The following is a 17,280-nucleotide window of genomic DNA, read 5'->3' as shown; positions in this document are numbered from 1 at the left end:
TGAAACACAACTTTCAAGCTTCATCATTATTAATGCCTCCAGATGCATCCGGGTCAATTTACCACAATTAAAAATCGCTCACGCACGGCTAAGCAATATCCTCCCCCTGATTCTACCTCTAAGCCAATGGAATCGCTGCAGGTCAAGCGAATCACCTGCGAACACATTATTGAGAACCTGCAAGATTCAAGTATTGCTTGTGGAACAAGCATCACATAAGTCTGGCTGCATTTCAGCTTGGCTCATTTGAAAGTTGCGGGCAGCTTACTGATGCACGCATGTGAAGGTACTTGCCTGTGAACCGTGTGGAGGGCGTACACATGCGCAATTTATGCAGTATGTTTGAGGGGAAATGCCGGTGTGCCCGACAAAATATACATGTACAGGCTTCGACCAATTCCAGCAGGGCGCGAGCTTCAATAAAAGACCCAAATAATCCTACAGCTTGGCAGCGACCGGCGACCACCTCTCTTGTTATTTGTGCAACCATGTCGGGCGTTGCGCAAGGTTGACAGAGCCGTCATTGTCGATTTTCACTTTTCGGGTGTAGCTCTCGACAGCCGTCTGCACACTTACATGTGAACGATCGTCGATCTTTTGCGGCTCGTTCTGGACGGTCTGTCATCCTCCCATGTGCACGTGAGCGTCTTCGTCTTATGTCCTGCGAGTCTATGGAAGCCATCACAATTAAGAACAAGGTACGCATTAGTAACACCTTTTGAGACTGTCGTGCCATCACTCTGCCCAATAAACCAAGATCACTCCAGCTGATTCATAAAATCTCGCAAAGAGCTTCCAGAGTCCAACCATAGTCAATAAATCAACTACTGTTTGGACATTGTGCCTGTTTGTCTGTGGTAGCAGCCTTGGACAGTGAAAACAAGCTTTTTGTCCTGGAGGTTGATCGTACTTGACCCTTTAACCCATTAAACAAGATATGGCATCGTTCAGATGTGCTATGAGAATATCGGATTTGCTCCTCGAGAGCACGGTGGAGAAGCTCTTGTTGAGCCTGGACGAGAATAACCTTCGAGCTCTCTCCGAAAAGCTAGGAAATGATGCTCCCAGTCCAGAGGAGCCATCACACAGGCTTGCATATTCCATATGGTATACCTTGTATTTCCATACCAAAGAAACTGCAGATCTCAATCATGCCATCAGGATTGCAGAAGTTACTCTTGTGTTGTTGGCTGCCGGTAGTGATAAAGAAACAACAAGTGAGCAGGCTTTGACAGAAAGCAACCTGAGCTGCATGCTGGACTCGAAATTTGATTATGGTGGACAGGCAATGGACCTCGACCAAGCTATTTGTCGAGCAGAATCAGCTCTCACTATTGCGTCCCCTTCTGATGCGCATGTTTCAAAGTTTCGAGAACACTTGAACAAACTCAAATCCAAAAAGGACACTCTCTCAGAGACCTTCTCAAGTCTTGACTCGGAGAACAAATGGCAAATGCCCAGCTATATATTTGGAAGCAAGCTGCTGTGTATGGGTTACCTGAGGGATTCTTATATCGCATCTGGCGAGATACACGCCGCAATCCAGTTTGCGCGGATGGCGGTGGCAGAGACACCCCAACGACATCCAGAGCGGTGTGATAATCTGCACAAACTAGGAGATTTATTATTTGGGAGCGCTATTTACAAGAAGATTTTTGAGTATGTCCAGGAAAGCATTGATTGTTTCCAGGAGGCCGCGAGAATTTCCGTCGGGACTTCGGACCACGCAATCTGTCTGCTACAGCTCTCCGAGACGTGGGCATTGAAGTATTCATGGGAGAAAGACATCAGCTATGTCGAGAACTCGGTGAGTGCCGCAAGACAGGCTCTTCAGTGCATACCCGAAGGCCACGAGCAGAGAGCGAAGTATCTGTGTTGTCTTGGGACAAAGCTGAGAGGCCGATACGAAAGGACATCATCACCAGAAGACGTCGAAGAAGCATACCGCACGCTCAACGAAGCGTTTTCCTTGGACATACTCGAAAAAGGAGTGAGGTTGAATTGCGGCACACAACTTGCAACAGTCTGTGTTAGGAAGTACGAAATCACGAAGGACATAACATTTATCAACAAGGGGATTGAGACCTGCGAAAGCCTTGTCAATGAAGACAAATCGTCTTCTGAGGCAGGAGAATGTATGCACGTGCTAGCACAGCTTCATCGTATGAAGGTTGACGTGACTGGAACTCACTCGAAGAGCGAGACGGACAAAGCAGTCGAGTTTGCCCGAAAAGCTGTGGACGCTCTTGCGGAAGGTCATCAAGGCCGGCCAAACCGAGAAGCTAACCTCGCGAGGCTCCTTGCGCGAAGAGCCAAACTTTTCCACAGCATCGAGGACGGTGTAGAAGCCCAAGAAATCGCTTGGGAAGTCCTCATCAGTACTACCGACACAGACACCACCAGAGCAGGCATTCTCGATATTTTGATCGAGTTCGAGTCTGCGAGATACCGACAGGAAAATGAAGTTGTTTGCCTTGAGCTTCTTCTGGAATTTGCTCAGAATGCCCTGGATGAAGCCTCACCGAACAATAGGAACTACTCATCTCATATCAACAACGTTGCATATCTTCGGACCTTGTCGGGAGAAGTATCAAAAGATCCAAATGAGATCGAAAGTGGCATAAATCTGTTGGAGTCTTTTATTCGAAATGGCCAAGATGACGGTCATAGAGGCAAACAGCTTGACAACCTTGGATTTCTACTGGAAAAGAAATATGAGATGACTCGGGACCGCAGTGATTCGAAAAGAGCCATCGAGGCACTTATCGAATGCGGAGAAACGCCAGCCATTGATGCTTGGACGAAGGTCGACGTAGCCTATCGAGCAGCCAAGTTATACATCAAAGATCTGACTTGGGATGCTGCAAGCTCGCTTTTGGAAGATGCCGTGAAACTGCTTCCCAAGGTTAGCCCACGTCACATTCAACATAAGGATAAGACCTACAATCTGGCCAGGTTCGGCGGTATGGTCTCTCTGGCAATGTCAGCAGCTCTTCAAGCTGGGCGGTCAGGCAAGAGAGCACTAGAGATTATTGAGCATGGCCGAGGAGTAATACTTGGAATGCTATATGATGCTCGATCGGACATAGCTAGGCTGAGGAAAAAAAGACCTGATCTAGCAAAAGCGTTCGTGGAGTTGCGAGACAAGCTGGATTCACCAGTATCGAGCGATCCTGAAGCTCCCGAGACCCATGGTTCTTTGAATCCTTTTCTGGCACGAGAGGCACTACAGACAGAATTTGACAAGGTGGTTAAAGAAATCCAGGACGATCCGGACTTTCGGAGATTCCTTGAACCAACCACAGCTGAAGAATTAATGGCAGCGTCTGAATCTGGAACAATTATAGTCGTCAGTGCTAGCGACTCTCATAGCCACGCGCTGGTAGTGACTCCAAATGAAGTAGTCCCAATCAGCTTGCGTGGTTTTCGTCTTTCCCAAATTCAGTATTGGGCAGGCAAGCTCAAAGCGAAAGATGTGACGCGAGGACAGATGTACGGAATGCTTCGGTGGCTATGGAGATTCCTCGTCGCTCCGATCCTCAATTCGCCAATTGTTATCAAAGCATCAGCAGGTGAGGTAAAGCCGCATATCTGTTGGGTCCCAGTTGGAGCCTTGTGCGCCTTGCCTATCCACGCCGCAGGCAACTATTCCAAAGCAGGTCCATTGGAGGAGTCGGCGCTGAGGCGAGCCATTTCCTCATATAGCCCGTCCATCAAAGCGCTGTTATATATTCAACACAGCAGACGTGAAATGGACGTAGGCTGCCGCACCGATAGAGTGTTGCTTGTCTCCATGGAAAAGACGCTCGATTGTCGGGACTTGCCTTACGCACGACAGGAAGTTGATCTCCTCAATGAGAATCTTCCATCAGAGGCAACGCTTATCAAGAACATGCCGCTCAAGAAAGACGTCAAGGAGGCTCTTCCAGGTTCGAGTATTTTTCATTTCGCAGGCCATGGTATATCGCATCCGCTGGACCCATTGAAGAGCTCTCTGCTTCTGAAGGATTGGAAAGATGATGCCCTCACCGTGGAAGACTTAATGACGCTGAACTTAGATGAGAGTCCGCCTTTCCTGGCCTATCTCTCAGCCTGTTCTACGGCAGTCATCAAAGACCCGAAGCTGATCGATGAAGGGATTCATCTGATGAGTGCTTTCCAACTTGTCGGATTCCATCATGTAATTGGGTCCTTGTGGGCGCTCTCGGACGAGCATTGCGTCGCTGTTGCGGCAGATGTATATGATGAAATCATGAAGTCGAATATGAGTGACGACTCTGTACCGTGTGGGTTGCACAACGCAGTTACTCGCCTGTCAGAAGGAAAATTTCTCAGTAATCGGCATGTTGAACTTAGGGAGGTAGATGAGGATGAGGACGACTTGGCTTCCTGGGATCTTTCAGTCGGTGATCCTCGTATATGGGCAGCATATATTCATATGGGGTTGAGAAATGTACCCGAACCACGTGCCCCGATTGACGAGGCACAAGTTTCTCAGACTTGAATAGATACCTAGCTTTCGAGATATATTTTATCATCTATTAGAATTAGAAATGTCGTTCCAGGAAGTGCTTTTTAACTCGTCTTTTTGATCAAGTTCGCAGATCGAGGCAAGGATCAAAACCACCTTAATAATTTCTGATCACTTGAACCTATAGGAGAAGTAGGTAGCGCTAGGCGGTACATTACATGGAGTTGGCGCGTATGTCGAACACTACTAGGTATCTACCTACCAACGAGATTGGCTTCATCCCGTTCACTCATTATTTTATCACGTAATAAATTTTTATTCAATTAACTTATATTTTTATATTGCGAAGCTTTTTTTCTAATCAATTAAAATCATTCTTAGCATTACAGTAATAATTTTTTCGACTTTTTCCAAAACTTGTTATGAAAAAAATAAATGCTGACTTCAAGTTACAGGACCGAGGTCGCGTAGACGAGCTTTGCACGCGTCATCCAAAATTCTCCTCTGTCTCACAACCACAACGATTCCCAATTGCCTCCGCAATGCCTATCCGCCACCTTCTCCGAAAGCCATTCTACTTCCCCAGACCCCGCCAGATCCTCCGCCATCAATCCACCTCCGCCGAATCCCGCACCCGCGCCCGAATAACCTCCCTCCATGCCCGCCTCCCCAATTTCCTGCACCCCTACACCTGCGGCCTCCTCACAGCTCCCATCTCCCACTTGGTATCCTTCCTCATCCTGCACGAAATAACGGCTGTTGTACCGCTCATTGGGTTAGCAAGTTTGTTCCACTACACGAACTGGCTGCCTGAAGCTTGGGTCGAGGGACGGTGGGTCAAAGAGGGCGTGGATAGGTTCGGGCGGTATTTCGGGAGGAAGGGATGGTTTGGGTTTTCTGCACAAGAGAAGGGAGAGCAGGGGGAAGGGGGGGAGATATCGGTAGAGAGTGAGGAGAACAGGTGGCGTGTTGGGGAGAGGGGTGGTAGGATTTTGGTAGAAGTTGCGACGGCGTATGCTATTACGAAGGTGTTCTTGCCAGCGAGGATGTTGCTCAGTGTTTGGGGGACACCATGGTTTGCGAGGGTATTTGTTGGGAGGTTTACTGGGCTCTTTAGAGGTGTGAAGGGAGCGGGGAATGGCAAAGGCGCAGCTGGGCTGGGAGCCAGTGCTGGTGGTGTTGGTGGCGGGATAGGAAAGGACCTCGATAGAGTGAAGAAGATGCCACCCTGACGAGTATACATCACATAATAGATATCTAGACCAATTTGCACCATTAGAAGGCATCAAAGCTTTTGTTCTATGTAAAGACGTCCCTTCATATCCGCCATCCACATCAGTCAAACCAACATGTACGAAGTGTCATATCCGACCATGGGCACGCTTTGCAGAGCAAGCGTCTATGGCTTCTCGTAGATCCAGTCTTGCTGAGCAGACTTCCATGATTGAACTTCACCCTCCTTGAACCAGAGAGCGATTTCCTTCTTGGCGTTCTCGACGCTGTCTGAGCCGTGGCAGACGTTACGTCCGACATCGATGGCGTAGTCGCCACGGATGGTACCTGGAGCAGAGGCGAGGGGGTTGGTGGCACCGAGGAGAGCTGTTGGATGGTTAGTGTTTGAAGATTTGAATGTAGTTATAGCGGGATAACATACTACGGCCAGTCTTGACAGCGTCACGTCCTTCCCAGACCATGGCGCAGATTGGGCCGCTAGCCATGTCTATGTGACATTAGTTATGTATTAAGTGGAAGCAGTATTGGGATAGCATACACTTGACGAGTCCTGGGAAGAAGGGCTTGTCGGAGAGATCCTCGTCTATGACTACAATTAGCAATTGTTTTGATAATATGATCTGACACTAGAATCCTTACAGTGCTTCTCGAGATGGGAAGTAGAAGCAGTCATGAGCTTGATGGCAGCGAGCTTATAGCTATGCAATTGTTAACACATATTCCACTTTGATGTCTCTCGTCAACATACCCACGAGCCTCGAAACGAGAGATGATAGGACCAACGAGTCCACGCTGAGCATTGCGTTAATATGTTTCCCTGAGTGAATGAACGGATCTGCCATGCGTACTTGGACGCCATCAGGCTTGATAGCAATGAAACTGTGAGGAATAATTAGCTTCACCGCCAGAGTTTGCAGCTGAGGATAATGGTCCAACTTACGTTTGCTCAGTAGCCATGGTGTCGTCGTTGAGTCTTGCTGATTCTTCTCTTTGATTTGCAGATGCACGAAGGAAACCTTGAGTCTTAGGGCTCAAGTGTTTGTAGATTTCAGGATCTTTGCGTTGTTGTTGATCTGTCATGGAGAAGAAGTGATAGAATTTTGGAGGGGTTGTTGGTGGCGCGGGACAGTTCGTGGCTTTAGGTTGTGGCTTGAGACCATTGAGACGCCTTGCCTAATGGGGATGCTTGAAACCTTACCTCAGCGATGCTCGGTGCCAAGGCAGGGGAGGTCTAAGGCTGTGAAGGACAGCGTGGAATGTGAGGCGTGAGATACAGAGGAAGACATCTGCACTTTCATAATCTGCACGAGTAGCAATTGCTGGACAGTTGGTAACGACTTTTTCATGAAGGCGACGTTTTGATAGACAACTGCTGCATTTCAGCCATGCGATCCTTTACGACGCTGTCCAGCAAATGGACGGCTCTACTTATTATTGCTGCGTTATGTTATTTATTTACTCCAGCTGGTAAGCCAAATACCACCCTTCTACATGCAATTGCTTGCTGACCATTATAAGTTTCTGTGAAGCATGAAAACTTCAAGACCTGCGATCAATCCGGATTCTGCAAACGAAATCGACAATATGCTGATAAGGCGACCGCCCTGGGATCACAGTGGGAGGCTCCATACCGAATAACGCCAGAGTCGTTGAGCTGGAAGAACGGCCAATTGCAAGGCACAATCCTCAAGACTATCAACAAGCAAGGCGAGACCGTCCGCTTGCCAATTACCATCTCCTTCCTCGAGTCGGGATCCGCGAGAGTAACAATCGATGAAGAGAAACGCCAGAAGGGAGAGATCGAGCTTCGACATGATAGCAAGGCTAGAAAGGAACGGTACAATGAAGCACAATCTTGGGCTATAGTGGGCGGTCTGGATGTGAGCAAGAGCGCTACAGAAGAAAGAGATGCTTCCAGGAGCATCGTCAAATATGGTCCGGAGGGCAAATTCCAAGCTGTGGTTACCTTCGCTCCTTTTGGAATCGATTTCAAACGAGACGATATCACTCAAATCAAGTTCAATGATCGAGGCTTGGCCAACTTGGATCACTGGAGACCAAAGGTCGACAAGCCCGAACCGGAGAAGAAAGAAGGTGAAGATGCTCCTGCGGAGACACCAGTTGCAGAAACCGGAGAAGACGAGAGCACATGGTGGGACGAGACTTTCGGTGGCAACACTGACTCGAAAGCTAAAGGACCCGAAAGTGTTGCCATAGATATCACATTCCCTGGTTACGAGCATGTTTTCGGTATCCCTGAGCATGCAGGATCTTTGCCTTTAAAGGAGACTCGCCAGTCGAGTGGCAACCACCAAGACCCATACAGGTTGTACAATGCAGATGTTTTCGAATACATTATGGACAGTCCTATGACCCTGTATGGCTCAATTCCCTTCATGCAAGCTCACAAGAAAGACTCTACTGTCGGAGTCTTCTGGTTGAATGCAGCTGAAATGTGGATTGATGTCATCAAGGAGAAGGAAGCCCACAACCCACTCAGTCTCGGAATTGGGTCCAAGACGGACACTAAGACTCACTGGTTTTCTGAGAGTGGATTGATTGATGTCTTTGTCTTCCTCGGACCCACGGCAAAGGAGGTCACCAAGGCTTATGGTGAGCTTACTGGATATACTCAGCTTCCACAAGAATTTTCCATTGCCTATCATCAATGTCGATGGAACTACAATACCGATGAGGATGTAAAGGATGTTGACCGCAAAATGTCAAAGCATCAGATCCCGTATGATGTTATTTGGCTAGATATCGAGTACACCGACGACAAGCAATATTTCACCTGGGATCCCTTGCAATTCCCAAACCCAACTGGAATGCTTGAACAGCTCGACCAATCTGAAAGAAAGCTGGTAGCTATCATCGATCCTCACATCAAGAACAAAGATGGTTACCACATCGTTGAAGAGCTCAAGAAGAAAGATCTAGCTGTACATAACAAGGATGGAAATATCTATGAAGGCTGGTGTTGGCCTGGTTCATCTCACTGGGTTGACTGTTTCAATCCCGCTGCCATCAAATGGTGGATCAGTCTCTTCAAATATGACGCCTTCAAAGGAAGTGCATCCAACCTATTCATATGGAACGATATGAACGAGCCCTCGGTTTTCAACGGCCCGGAGACAACTATGCCAAAAGACAATCTTCACCATGGCAATTGGGAGCATCGTGATGTACACAACATTAACGGCATGACTTTCCACAATGCGACCTACCAAGCTATGCTTGAACGCAAGAAAGGCGAAATCCGCCGCCCCTTTGTCCTGACTCGATCATTCTATGCTGGATCTCAACGTCTTGGTGCTATGTGGACCGGCGATAACCAAGCCAGCTGGGATCACCTCGCTGCTGGATTCCCAATGATTCTCAACAACGGTATCGCAGGTTTCCCCTTTGCTGGTGCAGACGTCGGTGGATTCTTTGGCAATCCAGAGAAGGATCTCTTGACCCGTTGGTACCAAGCTGGAGCATTTTATCCATTCTTCCGCGGTCATGCCCACATCGATACTCGACGCCGAGAGCCTTACCTCATTGGTGAACCATACACTCCCATCATCACTCAAGCTCTGCGTCTTAGATACGCGTTGTTGCCTGCTTGGTACACTGCTTTCCACGAAGCCAGTGTTGATGGCACTCCCATCATCCGCCCCCACTACTTCGTGTACCCTGGTGATGAAGCTGGTTTCGACCTCGATGATCAATTCTTCGTTGGAAGCACAGGTCTCCTCGCCAAACCTGTTGTCACCGAGAAGGCTGAAAGTGTTGATATCTATCTGCCGGATGATGAAATATATTACGATTATTTCGATTACGAGAAGTATACCGGCCAAGGAAAGGTTACTGTTCCAGCACCACTTGAGAAGATTCCTCTCTTGATGCAAGGCGGCCACATCATTCCCCGCAAAGACCGTCCTCGACGCTCAAGCGGACTCATGAAATGGGATCCGTACACCCTAGTTATCGTCCTTGGAAAGTCTGGCTCTGCCACAGGCGAGCTGTACGTCGACGATGGTGAGACATTCGACTACCAACAAGGTGCCTACATTCATCGTACATTCGAGTTCTCCAACGGTGTTTTGGAGAGCAAGGACATTGGTACTAAAGGCAAGTTGACAGACAAATATCTCAAGACAATGAAGAGCGTAGGGGTGGAGAAGCTCATCATAATTGGCGCACCAAAGGAGTGGGCTGAGAAGACCAGCGTTAAGGCTGGCAGGGAGGAGGCAAGGTTGGAGTACTATGCCGAGGAAGGAAAGAAGGCTGCTTGGGCAGTAGTCAAGGCACCCAAGGTTGCCATTGGCGAGAACTGGAAAATCGAGTTTTAAAGATCCAGATCGGAGGGAAAAGGACAACGCTATAGATGATTTGTGTACCATAGATATTTGTAGTTATAGGTGCTGCTATATCAAATGGTAGCTTTGCGAGAGTTCGCGAGATTGCCAAGTTCACAAGAGGGTGATGTTTGATATTTGGTTCAGCCTCGTTCTCTGCTTAATAGTACTGCCATTCGCTCTTAAAAGATCTTCCGATAAACTTTCCTCCATGTAGGATCGTCTTTTCGGTGCTTTTCAACCTCCTGCCATTCTCGAACAGACTGAAATAGATGCTCAAGTGGCATGTCCGTGGTGCTCGCCACTCTTGACCGAAGATAGAATTTGAAGAAGAGATAAAGGACTAGGTCTTATTAGCTTCCACTCTTGTCACCAGCTAACGAAAATCTTACCAGCGAATATTCCAATGTTGAGGTAGTTCGTCAAGAAGCTAGATGCTGTGAAGTTTCCCGGAAAGAATACGTCGAAGCCTAATACTAGCATTAGCACACATCGAATATTGCAAGTAGGAGAAACTGACCAGAAAAGATGATGACTAGTAATACCATCAATAGCGTTATCCAAGCGACATATGGTTGCCAGGGACTTCTGTATGGCAATTCTAGATTGATCAGCACTTTATCGAGACACTTCGAGAGGACTCAAACCATTCATAGAAAAACCTTGCCTCTTCATCCCGTAGTACAGCCGGAGGTACGTGATTTCAATGACCACCCAACCAATCAGACCCGCAACAGTAGTTATATTTACAAACCACCCAAACACAATCGATGCATTATTGCTGACTGTCAAGTATACCAGAGGGGAAGGCAGAACACTTAAAGCTACTGTCCAAAACGGAGTTCCAAAACGGTTGCATTCCAAGAAGATTTTGGGTGCGTGACCATCGGAGCTCAGTCCATACAGAGTTCGGGATGCTAGAAAGATGCAAGCTGATCCGCTGCTGATGGCTGAAGTGCATACCACGGCATTGATGATGGAGGGAAGTACAGAAATCCCAGCAGCTTGAAAGGCGATCACAAAAGGCGATTGAGCTGCGGTGCCCGTAGACACCTTCAGCTTGGCGTTATCATACGGACTGAATCTTGTCAGTAACGGACCGATCTTGATCTTGGGGAGACTTACACAATCATGCCCACAATCAAAACACTCAAAACATAGAAGAAGAACACTCGATAGAAAGTCTTCTTCGTAGCTTCAGGGATGATCTTTCTAGGGTTCTGAGTCTCAGTCCCCGACAAAGCAACGACTTGGATATTCCCATAGCTGAAAGCGGCACTGATGAGAGAAGACCAAAAAGCTAGGAATCGACCCGTGTTCCCGTCTACGAGATAGGTGTTGAAAGCTCCCGGAGTCTTCCAATATCGAAAGCCGATTCGATCATGGTTTGGTCCACCTCCCAGATCAACAACAAGGCCTGCGATGATGAGGCCCGCTATCAAAGCTATCTTCATTAAGGCGAAGATCACTTCGGACTATTTTCTGTCAGTGCACTCTTTTGCAATGCTGGTCGGGCAGACTCGCCTCTCCATATAGTCGCACTCCGCAGAAGTTCAAAGCCACAATGACAACTAGAAAGAAGGTGATCCAAACAGCAGGATTGATGGATGAATTCCAGAATTGGACCAAAGTTGCCGCAGCACTTAGTTCTGCGGGCACCGATATTGCCATTGTATACCCTGTTGCAGGCCCATTAATCTTCTACGAAAAGCAATCAACACTCAACGACTTACAGAAGTTCCAACCAGTGGCTGCTCCCAGAGCAGGTTCAACGAACGCTGTGGCATGCCTCACAAACCCACCAGTAACTGGCATGAATGCCGTAATCTCACCAGTTGTGTACTATTTACATATCAAATCATGTCTCAGCTCTTTGGACATGTATTTGACTTACACTAACTCCAGCAGTCACGAGACCCATGAAGATATACGCCATCAAAGCTCCAGCAGGACCAGCTTTGGCAATTGTGGCTCCTGAGCCAAGGAATAACCCAGTACCCTAAGCTTGTTAATCTTTTGGTTTGACAAGATGCAGGAACACTTACGATCATCCCTGCAATGGCAATCATATTGATGTGGCGAGCACCAAGATTGCGCTTGAGCTGCTCTGGAGAGCTGGGCTCGGCCGAGCCTGCTTCTTCATTGATGTAGGTGGATGCATCGTGCTTTGGCTCGAAGGTTGATTTGAATTCGAGATCCATTTTGTCTTTACTTCATGCCTCAAAATCAAGAGAGATTGAGCCAAGTAACGATAGAAACAAGTTTGTTTCTGATAACGGTGACTGGGAGGAGGATACCGGCGTTCGTAAGGATCGCCACTGATAGACTATCGCTTAGACCGTTTTCGTAACTCTGTGTGAGGCGAGTGTGTCTACATCTACTGAGGTAAACTCGATTCTCTTTTGCAATTCCGCTTGCATGATTTCAAATGATTATTGCTCTTTGTATTTCAATCTCTGTCTCCAAGCTACTGGACGTATGAGACTCGAGCGGGACGGACCGGTGTTCAAAATTGTATCAAAAGTGGGGTACCATAGGACACCGACATCACCAATGTAGATGTGGACACTGCAATTGAGAAGAAAGTTTCGAGGCGTTTACAGAGTACTTTATCATTGGAAGAATCTGATTTCTTCCTCATACAAGGCGGTCGATCAATCTGAACCTGTCAAATCTACTTAGATCTTCGCACTTGCCAATATTCTCCAATTTCTCCGATATGGCAATATCGCAAGAGACACCAAATGGCACCCACGAGCCTGCAAAAGCGGCGCATGTCAACATGATGACGGATACAATCATTGCCAACCTTCCTCCCGATGGCCTACGTTCGATTCTCCGGAGCTTGCTAGGCGTGGATGCCAAAGTTACCCCTGCTTTTCAATCACTTGCAGCAAAATATCTCGAGGCAACTAAACCTACTTCGATCCCAGTACTGTTTACGACTAGAGACTCAAAACCTAGTCTTGACTTTTATGAGTTTCAGAAACGCTATAGGTGCTTGATGGGATGTGGAAAGGGCTTTGAGAGCTTGCGAGCCATTAGCGAGGTCATCCAACAAGTTCGAAAATTGGATATCGATTCGACTAAACTAGATGACTCTTCGGATCACACTTTTGCCGTCATTGATAGCGATCTCGTGCAAGCTGTAACGGCATTGCAAAAGCAATTGAGCACATCCTCTGGTCTTCGAGCATTAAGCGAAAGCGAGCAATGCATCATACAAGACTTACGAAAAGCGAATGATGGGTGTGACGCCAACTTTGCGCGATCTGGGCATTCGCCCCCATTCGGAAGAGGATCGTCGACTCTGCGGACGCTTCTTACTCAAGATGAAAAGAAGGAGCCAAATGGTATGAATGTGCACCGAGGATCAAGGCCATACCAATATAAATCTTCAGCGTCAAATATTGAGACTATGGCGCTTGGAGAAGCCATCGTCCCGAGGATGTTTATGGGATTATGGCAGTTCTCAAGTCCTGCTTGGGGTTCAGCATCTTGGTCGAATATTCAGAAGGATTTCAGGAAGCATGCAGATGCTGGCTTTGTTGCTTATGGTAAGTGATGATTGCTAGCCTATAGGAAACAGTAGGATCTTCTAACAAAGATCTCAGATATGGCAGACCATTATGGGGACGCAGAAAGGACTTTCGTATGTAAAAGTTGACTTCGAGCTCAATTAGCTTTGAATGTTGACGAAGTTCTTTCAGGGAGCATTCAGACTTCTGCAAGACGACGCAGAAAACATATACTGTGCCACGAAATGGTGCGTATTTGAAACGACTACTATATCGCCAGGTGTTGTCAAAGGCGCAATTACAAAGCGTTTGACGACACTGCAATCCAACAGAGTAGAATTGTTACAATTCCATTGGCAAGATGTACCTATCTTCTACCACCAATCTATTGCTTCAACTAACATTTTGAAGTACAAAGACAAACAATATGTGGAAGCTGCGAAACTAATCGAGCAAGATTCACGAGTTGATGGTCTTGGATTGTGCAATTTTGACACAGATCACATGGATGAAATCATTGAGACGGGAGTCAAAGTTGTCTCGAATCAAGTTCAAGTATGCTTGTAATTCTTCAATATACATAGAAATTTAATTAACACGAGGCGCAGTTCTCCTTGATTGATCTTCGACCTACATTCAAAATGGCGGAGAGCTGCCGAAAACATAACGTGAAACTTCTCACTTATGGGTCATTGGTAAGATTCCAGCTCTAGACTTGGAATTGGTAAATATTAAGTTATTATCAAAGTGCGGAGGTCTACTCGCTGATCGCTGGCTGGGTAAACCAGCTCCAAATCTATTCGATCCAGAGATGACACCAAGCTCTCGAAAGGTTCGTCCATCACTATTCAGCTGAAAACGAACCGCTGACCAAATTTTCAAGTACTTCGAAATGATCACAATATGGGGAGGTTGGAAGCTCTTTCAAGAACTTCTGACCATCCTCTCAACAATCGGAAAGAAACATAAAGTCTCTATTTCCGTTGTAGCTGTGCGATGGGTTCTGGAACATGAATATGTAGGTGCTGTGATAGTCGGTGTGAGGATGGGTATCAGCGAACATGTTGAAGAGAACTTGAAAGCTTTTACTTTCAAGCTTGATGAGGAAGATTTAGGAGAGGTACAGAAAGTGTTGGATAAGTCTAAAGCAAGAGACGTATTTGAAGCTATGGGAGATTGTGGGTCTGAGTATAGATAGCGATCTGGTAAAAAAAACATATATATATCAATGAGAATCGAAGTACAGTTCGATATCAAGCTTGTACTACTCGATCCGATCTGAGACAATATCAGGAGTAGGGGAACGAGCACACCCTGAAAGTTTAGTGGTTTGCGTACAGGTGCGGGGTAGCATTACCCCACCTTCAAAAACTTTCAACGCACGTAGAGCCTACCAACAAACAAAAGTCCTCCATTAGAGATCATATACAGACACTTTATACGCTCCTGAATCATGTCAACAAAGATCGACGACTCATTCGAGCTCTACGACCTCCGCGTAGAAGTTGTTTGTCCCCCAGGAGAACGAATCCTTTGCGGAGCCAAAAATGGGGATTGCTTCACCTTGCAAGGCGAGATGCTACATTTACCTCCTGGTCAAGGCTTTAGCATATACAGCTTATGTGAGCTCATTTAGCTCTCAAAATGTACCAATATTATGCTAAGTGACTTGATAGCATCTGTACTCCCACTACTTGCAGCCAAACAACGAAAGACACACCCAAATGATTGGATGCAATCTGATGCTCTGGTTGCATGCCCTGATCCGAATTGCAAGTCTGTGTTGAGAATTGTGAGGACTGGTTTGAGGACTTTCAGTCATGCCGAGACGACTATTGTGGGGTTGGAGGACAACAATTAAGAGGATTTGTATGTGTGGTATTGGACATAAAATGAGAAATAGAAGTAGAATAAACAATGCAGTCGTTCTCGAACCCTTGAAATAAATGGCCGCGTTCTGGGATATATGAATAGAGTGTAACATCAAAATGTTGTGCTACTCCGCAAATGGCGCAAATCGAGCGAAACGCACTGGATGCGCTGAATGCGCTGAATGCGCTATACGCGCAATACTCGAGATGTTCGAAACTTCAGTCGCTATTTTCTCGCTTGGAAACTTGTAATATTTAGATGATTGGATTATCGATAGATTTCCAATATACAAGCAATCAAACAGAACTTCCAACAATATAGTCTCGGACGGCTTCGAATCCAATCTCCACCTTGGGAGATGCAACATTGTCTAAGTTCATGGAATAGTATGGCACTTGCTTCGTAGGTATTGATTGCGACAATTAAGATTAAAGCACTATGATACTGGTCATTTAACACCAAGCGTTACGAAGTATACTCGAGGAGAGGTCAATCTGGTAGAGTGAGCTGACTGCTAGTTCTGTCAGGCAAAGTCGAACGTAAATTTGCAGACTGTCATTAGCAATAATAGTATTGTCTTGCATGTAATCTTACTGCAAGAACTATTCTACGGCTCGGGTAATGCGTTTCCACAGCCGTTTCGACCGAATGAAGGCCTTCAAATTGAGTCTTTCTTCGAGAGCGACAAAGCGGCCAACGTTCTGAAGGGGACCTCTAAGGTTGCCTTTCGAAAGGGTATATGCTGAGTTCTTGGTATCATGGCTCGTAAACATCGTATATTCCAGGAGTAGCTCAGCTTTTGCCCTTGCCTTCCTGAAGATCCATTTGACTCAATCCTTCAGTGACCTTCTTCGATTCTTCGTCCTCATTCATGTTGTCCATATCCTCGTCTTTTTCACCCATTTCAGCTTCTCCCTCACCACTGTCACCGGCAACACCTTCCTCAAGTCCTGCTCCACCTTCTTTCAGAACCCATTCCACCACTGTTTGCTTGTCATTTAACTCTGCTTCGTAGACGGCATCATGACCTCTTTGGTTTGTGATTGTTGGATCTGAGCCTTGTTCTAGAAGCACCTTGACAGATTCTAGATGTCCATTGAGGGCCGCCCAATGTAATGCCGTGTTTCCAGCTTTGTTTTGTGCGTTCAGGATCGAGAGCATTGTGGGATTCTGCGGTGAGGGGACGGATAATGCTTTGCAGAGTTCGCTGAGAAGTGCTGTGATTTAATGTCAGCCATTATTCACCTATTTTGGATAATTCTGCATCAGTTACTGACCATTATGTCCATTAGCTGCAGCCATATGCAAGACTCCATTTCCGCTGTGCTCATCCTTCGCGGTTTGCAATAATTTCATCACGGATACATTCTCTCTCTTGCAGAGCTCATTCTTCAGGGATTCGAACTCCTCTTTATCACCTGTGCGCGCAAAGTACAGCAGATCGTCGATTTCGTCCTCTGTCATATTGGGTGGCATTGTCGTTGTTCTTCCCTGCTTGTGTTGACTTTGTGCGGGAGACCAAACAAAAAATTAAATTGGCGCCCTTATCGATAGCGACTGCCACGCCAAGCTGATCGCGGTCACGTGTATGCCCCTCCATCAAGCGCCAATTTATTTCCGAGACATCGAAATATTATAATTTTAGATTATAATTTTTATAATTAAATTTTGAATTTATAAAATTGTTGGAAGCACAGTATTCAGCTGTAGATCACGTGATATTTGCATGTGCTGTGAGACGCGGCCACAACAAGCAGCAGGTGCTGTACTAATCGTGGTATTGCGTCTACCCTTTAACTCGTACTACGTCGTACGAGTTATATACTAGCTACTGCATAAATCT

At 46.6% G+C, this 17,280-nt stretch overlaps 8 protein-coding genes across 8 annotated transcripts; 5 read left to right on the top strand and 3 right to left on the bottom strand.

The window, feature by feature from the left end:
- Positions 1-668: 668 nt before the first annotated feature.
- LY89DRAFT_53945 (uncharacterized protein) lies at positions 669-4,552 on the top strand. Its single transcript, XM_018208146.1, has 2 exons — positions 669-698; positions 791-4,552. The coding sequence occupies exon 2, from the start codon at positions 938-940 to the stop codon at positions 4,502-4,504; it is 3,567 nt and encodes a 1,188-aa protein (XP_018071813.1). The 5' UTR covers positions 669-698; positions 791-937; the 3' UTR covers positions 4,505-4,552.
- A 207-nt stretch (positions 4,553-4,759) lies between these two features.
- LY89DRAFT_707025 (uncharacterized protein) lies at positions 4,760-5,836 on the top strand. The gene is made up of 2 exons (XM_018217573.1): positions 4,760-4,859; positions 4,927-5,836. Exon 2 carries the CDS (start codon positions 5,014-5,016, stop codon positions 5,701-5,703), a length of 690 nt encoding a protein of 229 aa, XP_018071812.1. The 5' UTR covers positions 4,760-4,859; positions 4,927-5,013; the 3' UTR covers positions 5,704-5,836.
- On the bottom strand, positions 5,437-6,795 carry LY89DRAFT_684501 (NDK-domain-containing protein). Its single transcript, XM_018214896.1, has 7 exons — positions 6,645-6,795; positions 6,553-6,583; positions 6,453-6,496; positions 6,344-6,402; positions 6,243-6,287; positions 6,126-6,191; positions 5,437-6,070 (listed from the first exon to the last, which is right to left on the bottom strand). Exons 1-7 carry the CDS (start codon positions 6,782-6,784, stop codon positions 5,871-5,873), a joined length of 585 nt encoding a protein of 194 aa, XP_018071811.1. The 5' UTR covers positions 6,785-6,795; the 3' UTR covers positions 5,437-5,870.
- A 157-nt stretch (positions 6,796-6,952) lies between these two features.
- On the top strand, positions 6,953-10,231 carry LY89DRAFT_615570 (putative glucosidase 2 subunit alpha). The gene is made up of 2 exons (XM_018210730.1): positions 6,953-7,171; positions 7,223-10,231. Exons 1-2 carry the CDS (start codon positions 7,090-7,092, stop codon positions 10,039-10,041), a joined length of 2,901 nt encoding a protein of 966 aa, XP_018071810.1. The 5' UTR covers positions 6,953-7,089; the 3' UTR covers positions 10,042-10,231.
- On the bottom strand, positions 10,121-12,432 carry LY89DRAFT_644955 (uncharacterized protein). The gene is made up of 9 exons (XM_018211852.1): positions 12,093-12,432; positions 11,942-12,046; positions 11,781-11,889; positions 11,572-11,726; positions 11,173-11,522; positions 10,695-11,125; positions 10,568-10,648; positions 10,440-10,517; positions 10,121-10,390 (listed from the first exon to the last, which is right to left on the bottom strand). Exons 1-9 carry the CDS (start codon positions 12,246-12,248, stop codon positions 10,230-10,232), a joined length of 1,626 nt encoding a protein of 541 aa, XP_018071809.1. The 5' UTR covers positions 12,249-12,432; the 3' UTR covers positions 10,121-10,229.
- On the top strand, positions 12,433-14,798 carry LY89DRAFT_644951 (aldo/keto reductase-like protein). The gene is made up of 7 exons (XM_018211851.1): positions 12,433-13,604; positions 13,662-13,699; positions 13,758-13,928; positions 13,977-14,120; positions 14,174-14,260; positions 14,314-14,397; positions 14,449-14,798. The coding sequence occupies exons 1-7, from the start codon at positions 12,767-12,769 to the stop codon at positions 14,761-14,763; spliced, it is 1,677 nt and encodes a 558-aa protein (XP_018071808.1). The 5' UTR covers positions 12,433-12,766; the 3' UTR covers positions 14,764-14,798.
- A 220-nt stretch (positions 14,799-15,018) lies between these two features.
- Positions 15,019-15,502, top strand: LY89DRAFT_718150 (uncharacterized protein; the record flags this gene model as incomplete). The annotated part of the gene is made up of 2 exons (XM_018218396.1): positions 15,019-15,187; positions 15,242-15,502. 2 exons carry the CDS (start codon positions 15,019-15,021, stop codon positions 15,424-15,426), a joined length of 354 nt encoding a protein of 117 aa, XP_018071807.1. The 3' UTR covers positions 15,427-15,502.
- A 423-nt stretch (positions 15,503-15,925) lies between these two features.
- Positions 15,926-17,215, bottom strand: LY89DRAFT_781656 (ankyrin). The gene is made up of 2 exons (XM_018222502.1): positions 16,715-17,215; positions 15,926-16,654 (listed from the first exon to the last, which is right to left on the bottom strand). Exons 1-2 carry the CDS (start codon positions 16,911-16,913, stop codon positions 16,230-16,232), a joined length of 624 nt encoding a protein of 207 aa, XP_018071806.1. The 5' UTR covers positions 16,914-17,215; the 3' UTR covers positions 15,926-16,229.
- Positions 17,216-17,280: the final 65 nt, after the last annotated feature.

Source organism: Mollisia scopiformis (assembly GCF_001500285.1).
Source record: "Mollisia scopiformis unplaced genomic scaffold LY89scaffold_11, whole genome shotgun sequence".
In the NCBI taxonomy this organism is placed as follows: domain Eukaryota; kingdom Fungi; phylum Ascomycota; class Leotiomycetes; order Helotiales; family Mollisiaceae; genus Mollisia; species Mollisia scopiformis.
This window is presented reverse-complemented; position numbering and strand designations above follow the sequence as displayed.

Bases quoted from the DNA above. Each gene is read 5' to 3' on its own strand.
- LY89DRAFT_53945 (XM_018208146.1), top strand. From the start codon at position 938: ATGGCATCGTTCAGATGTGCTATGAGAATATCGGATTTGCTCCTCGAG.
- LY89DRAFT_707025 (XM_018217573.1), top strand. From the start codon at position 5,014: ATGCCTATCCGCCACCTTCTCCGAAAGCCATTCTACTTCCCCAGACCC.
- LY89DRAFT_684501 (XM_018214896.1), bottom strand. From the start codon at position 6,784: ATGACAGATCAACAACAACGCAAAGATCCTGAAATCTACAAACACTTG. The intron at 6,584-6,644 runs GTAAGTTGGACC...TATTCCTCACAG, and splicing joins ACCATGGCTACTGAGCAAAC to TTTCATTGCTATCAAGCCTG. The intron at 6,192-6,242 runs GTATGCTATCCC...AATGTCACATAG, and splicing joins CTTCCCAGGACTCGTCAAGT to ACATGGCTAGCGGCCCAATC.
- LY89DRAFT_615570 (XM_018210730.1), top strand. From the start codon at position 7,090: ATGCGATCCTTTACGACGCTGTCCAGCAAATGGACGGCTCTACTTATT. The intron at 7,172-7,222 runs GTAAGCCAAATA...GACCATTATAAG, and splicing joins TTATTTATTTACTCCAGCTG to TTTCTGTGAAGCATGAAAAC.
- LY89DRAFT_644955 (XM_018211852.1), bottom strand. From the start codon at position 12,248: ATGGATCTCGAATTCAAATCAACCTTCGAGCCAAAGCACGATGCATCC. The intron at 11,727-11,780 runs GTAAGTCGTTGA...GGCCTGCAACAG, and splicing joins AGCCACTGGTTGGAACTTCT to GGTATACAATGGCAATATCG. The intron at 11,523-11,571 runs GCGAGTCTGCCC...GACAGAAAATAG, and splicing joins GAGTGCGACTATATGGAGAG to TCCGAAGTGATCTTCGCCTT.
- LY89DRAFT_644951 (XM_018211851.1), top strand. From the start codon at position 12,767: ATGGCAATATCGCAAGAGACACCAAATGGCACCCACGAGCCTGCAAAA. The intron at 13,605-13,661 runs GTAAGTGATGAT...CAAAGATCTCAG, and splicing joins TGCTGGCTTTGTTGCTTATG to ATATGGCAGACCATTATGGG. The intron at 14,261-14,313 runs GTAAGATTCCAG...TTATTATCAAAG, and splicing joins TTCTCACTTATGGGTCATTG to TGCGGAGGTCTACTCGCTGA.
- LY89DRAFT_781656 (XM_018222502.1), bottom strand. From the start codon at position 16,913: ATGCCACCCAATATGACAGAGGACGAAATCGACGATCTGCTGTACTTT. The intron at 16,655-16,714 runs GTCAGTAACTGA...ATTAAATCACAG, and splicing joins TGCAGCTAATGGACATAATG to CACTTCTCAGCGAACTCTGC.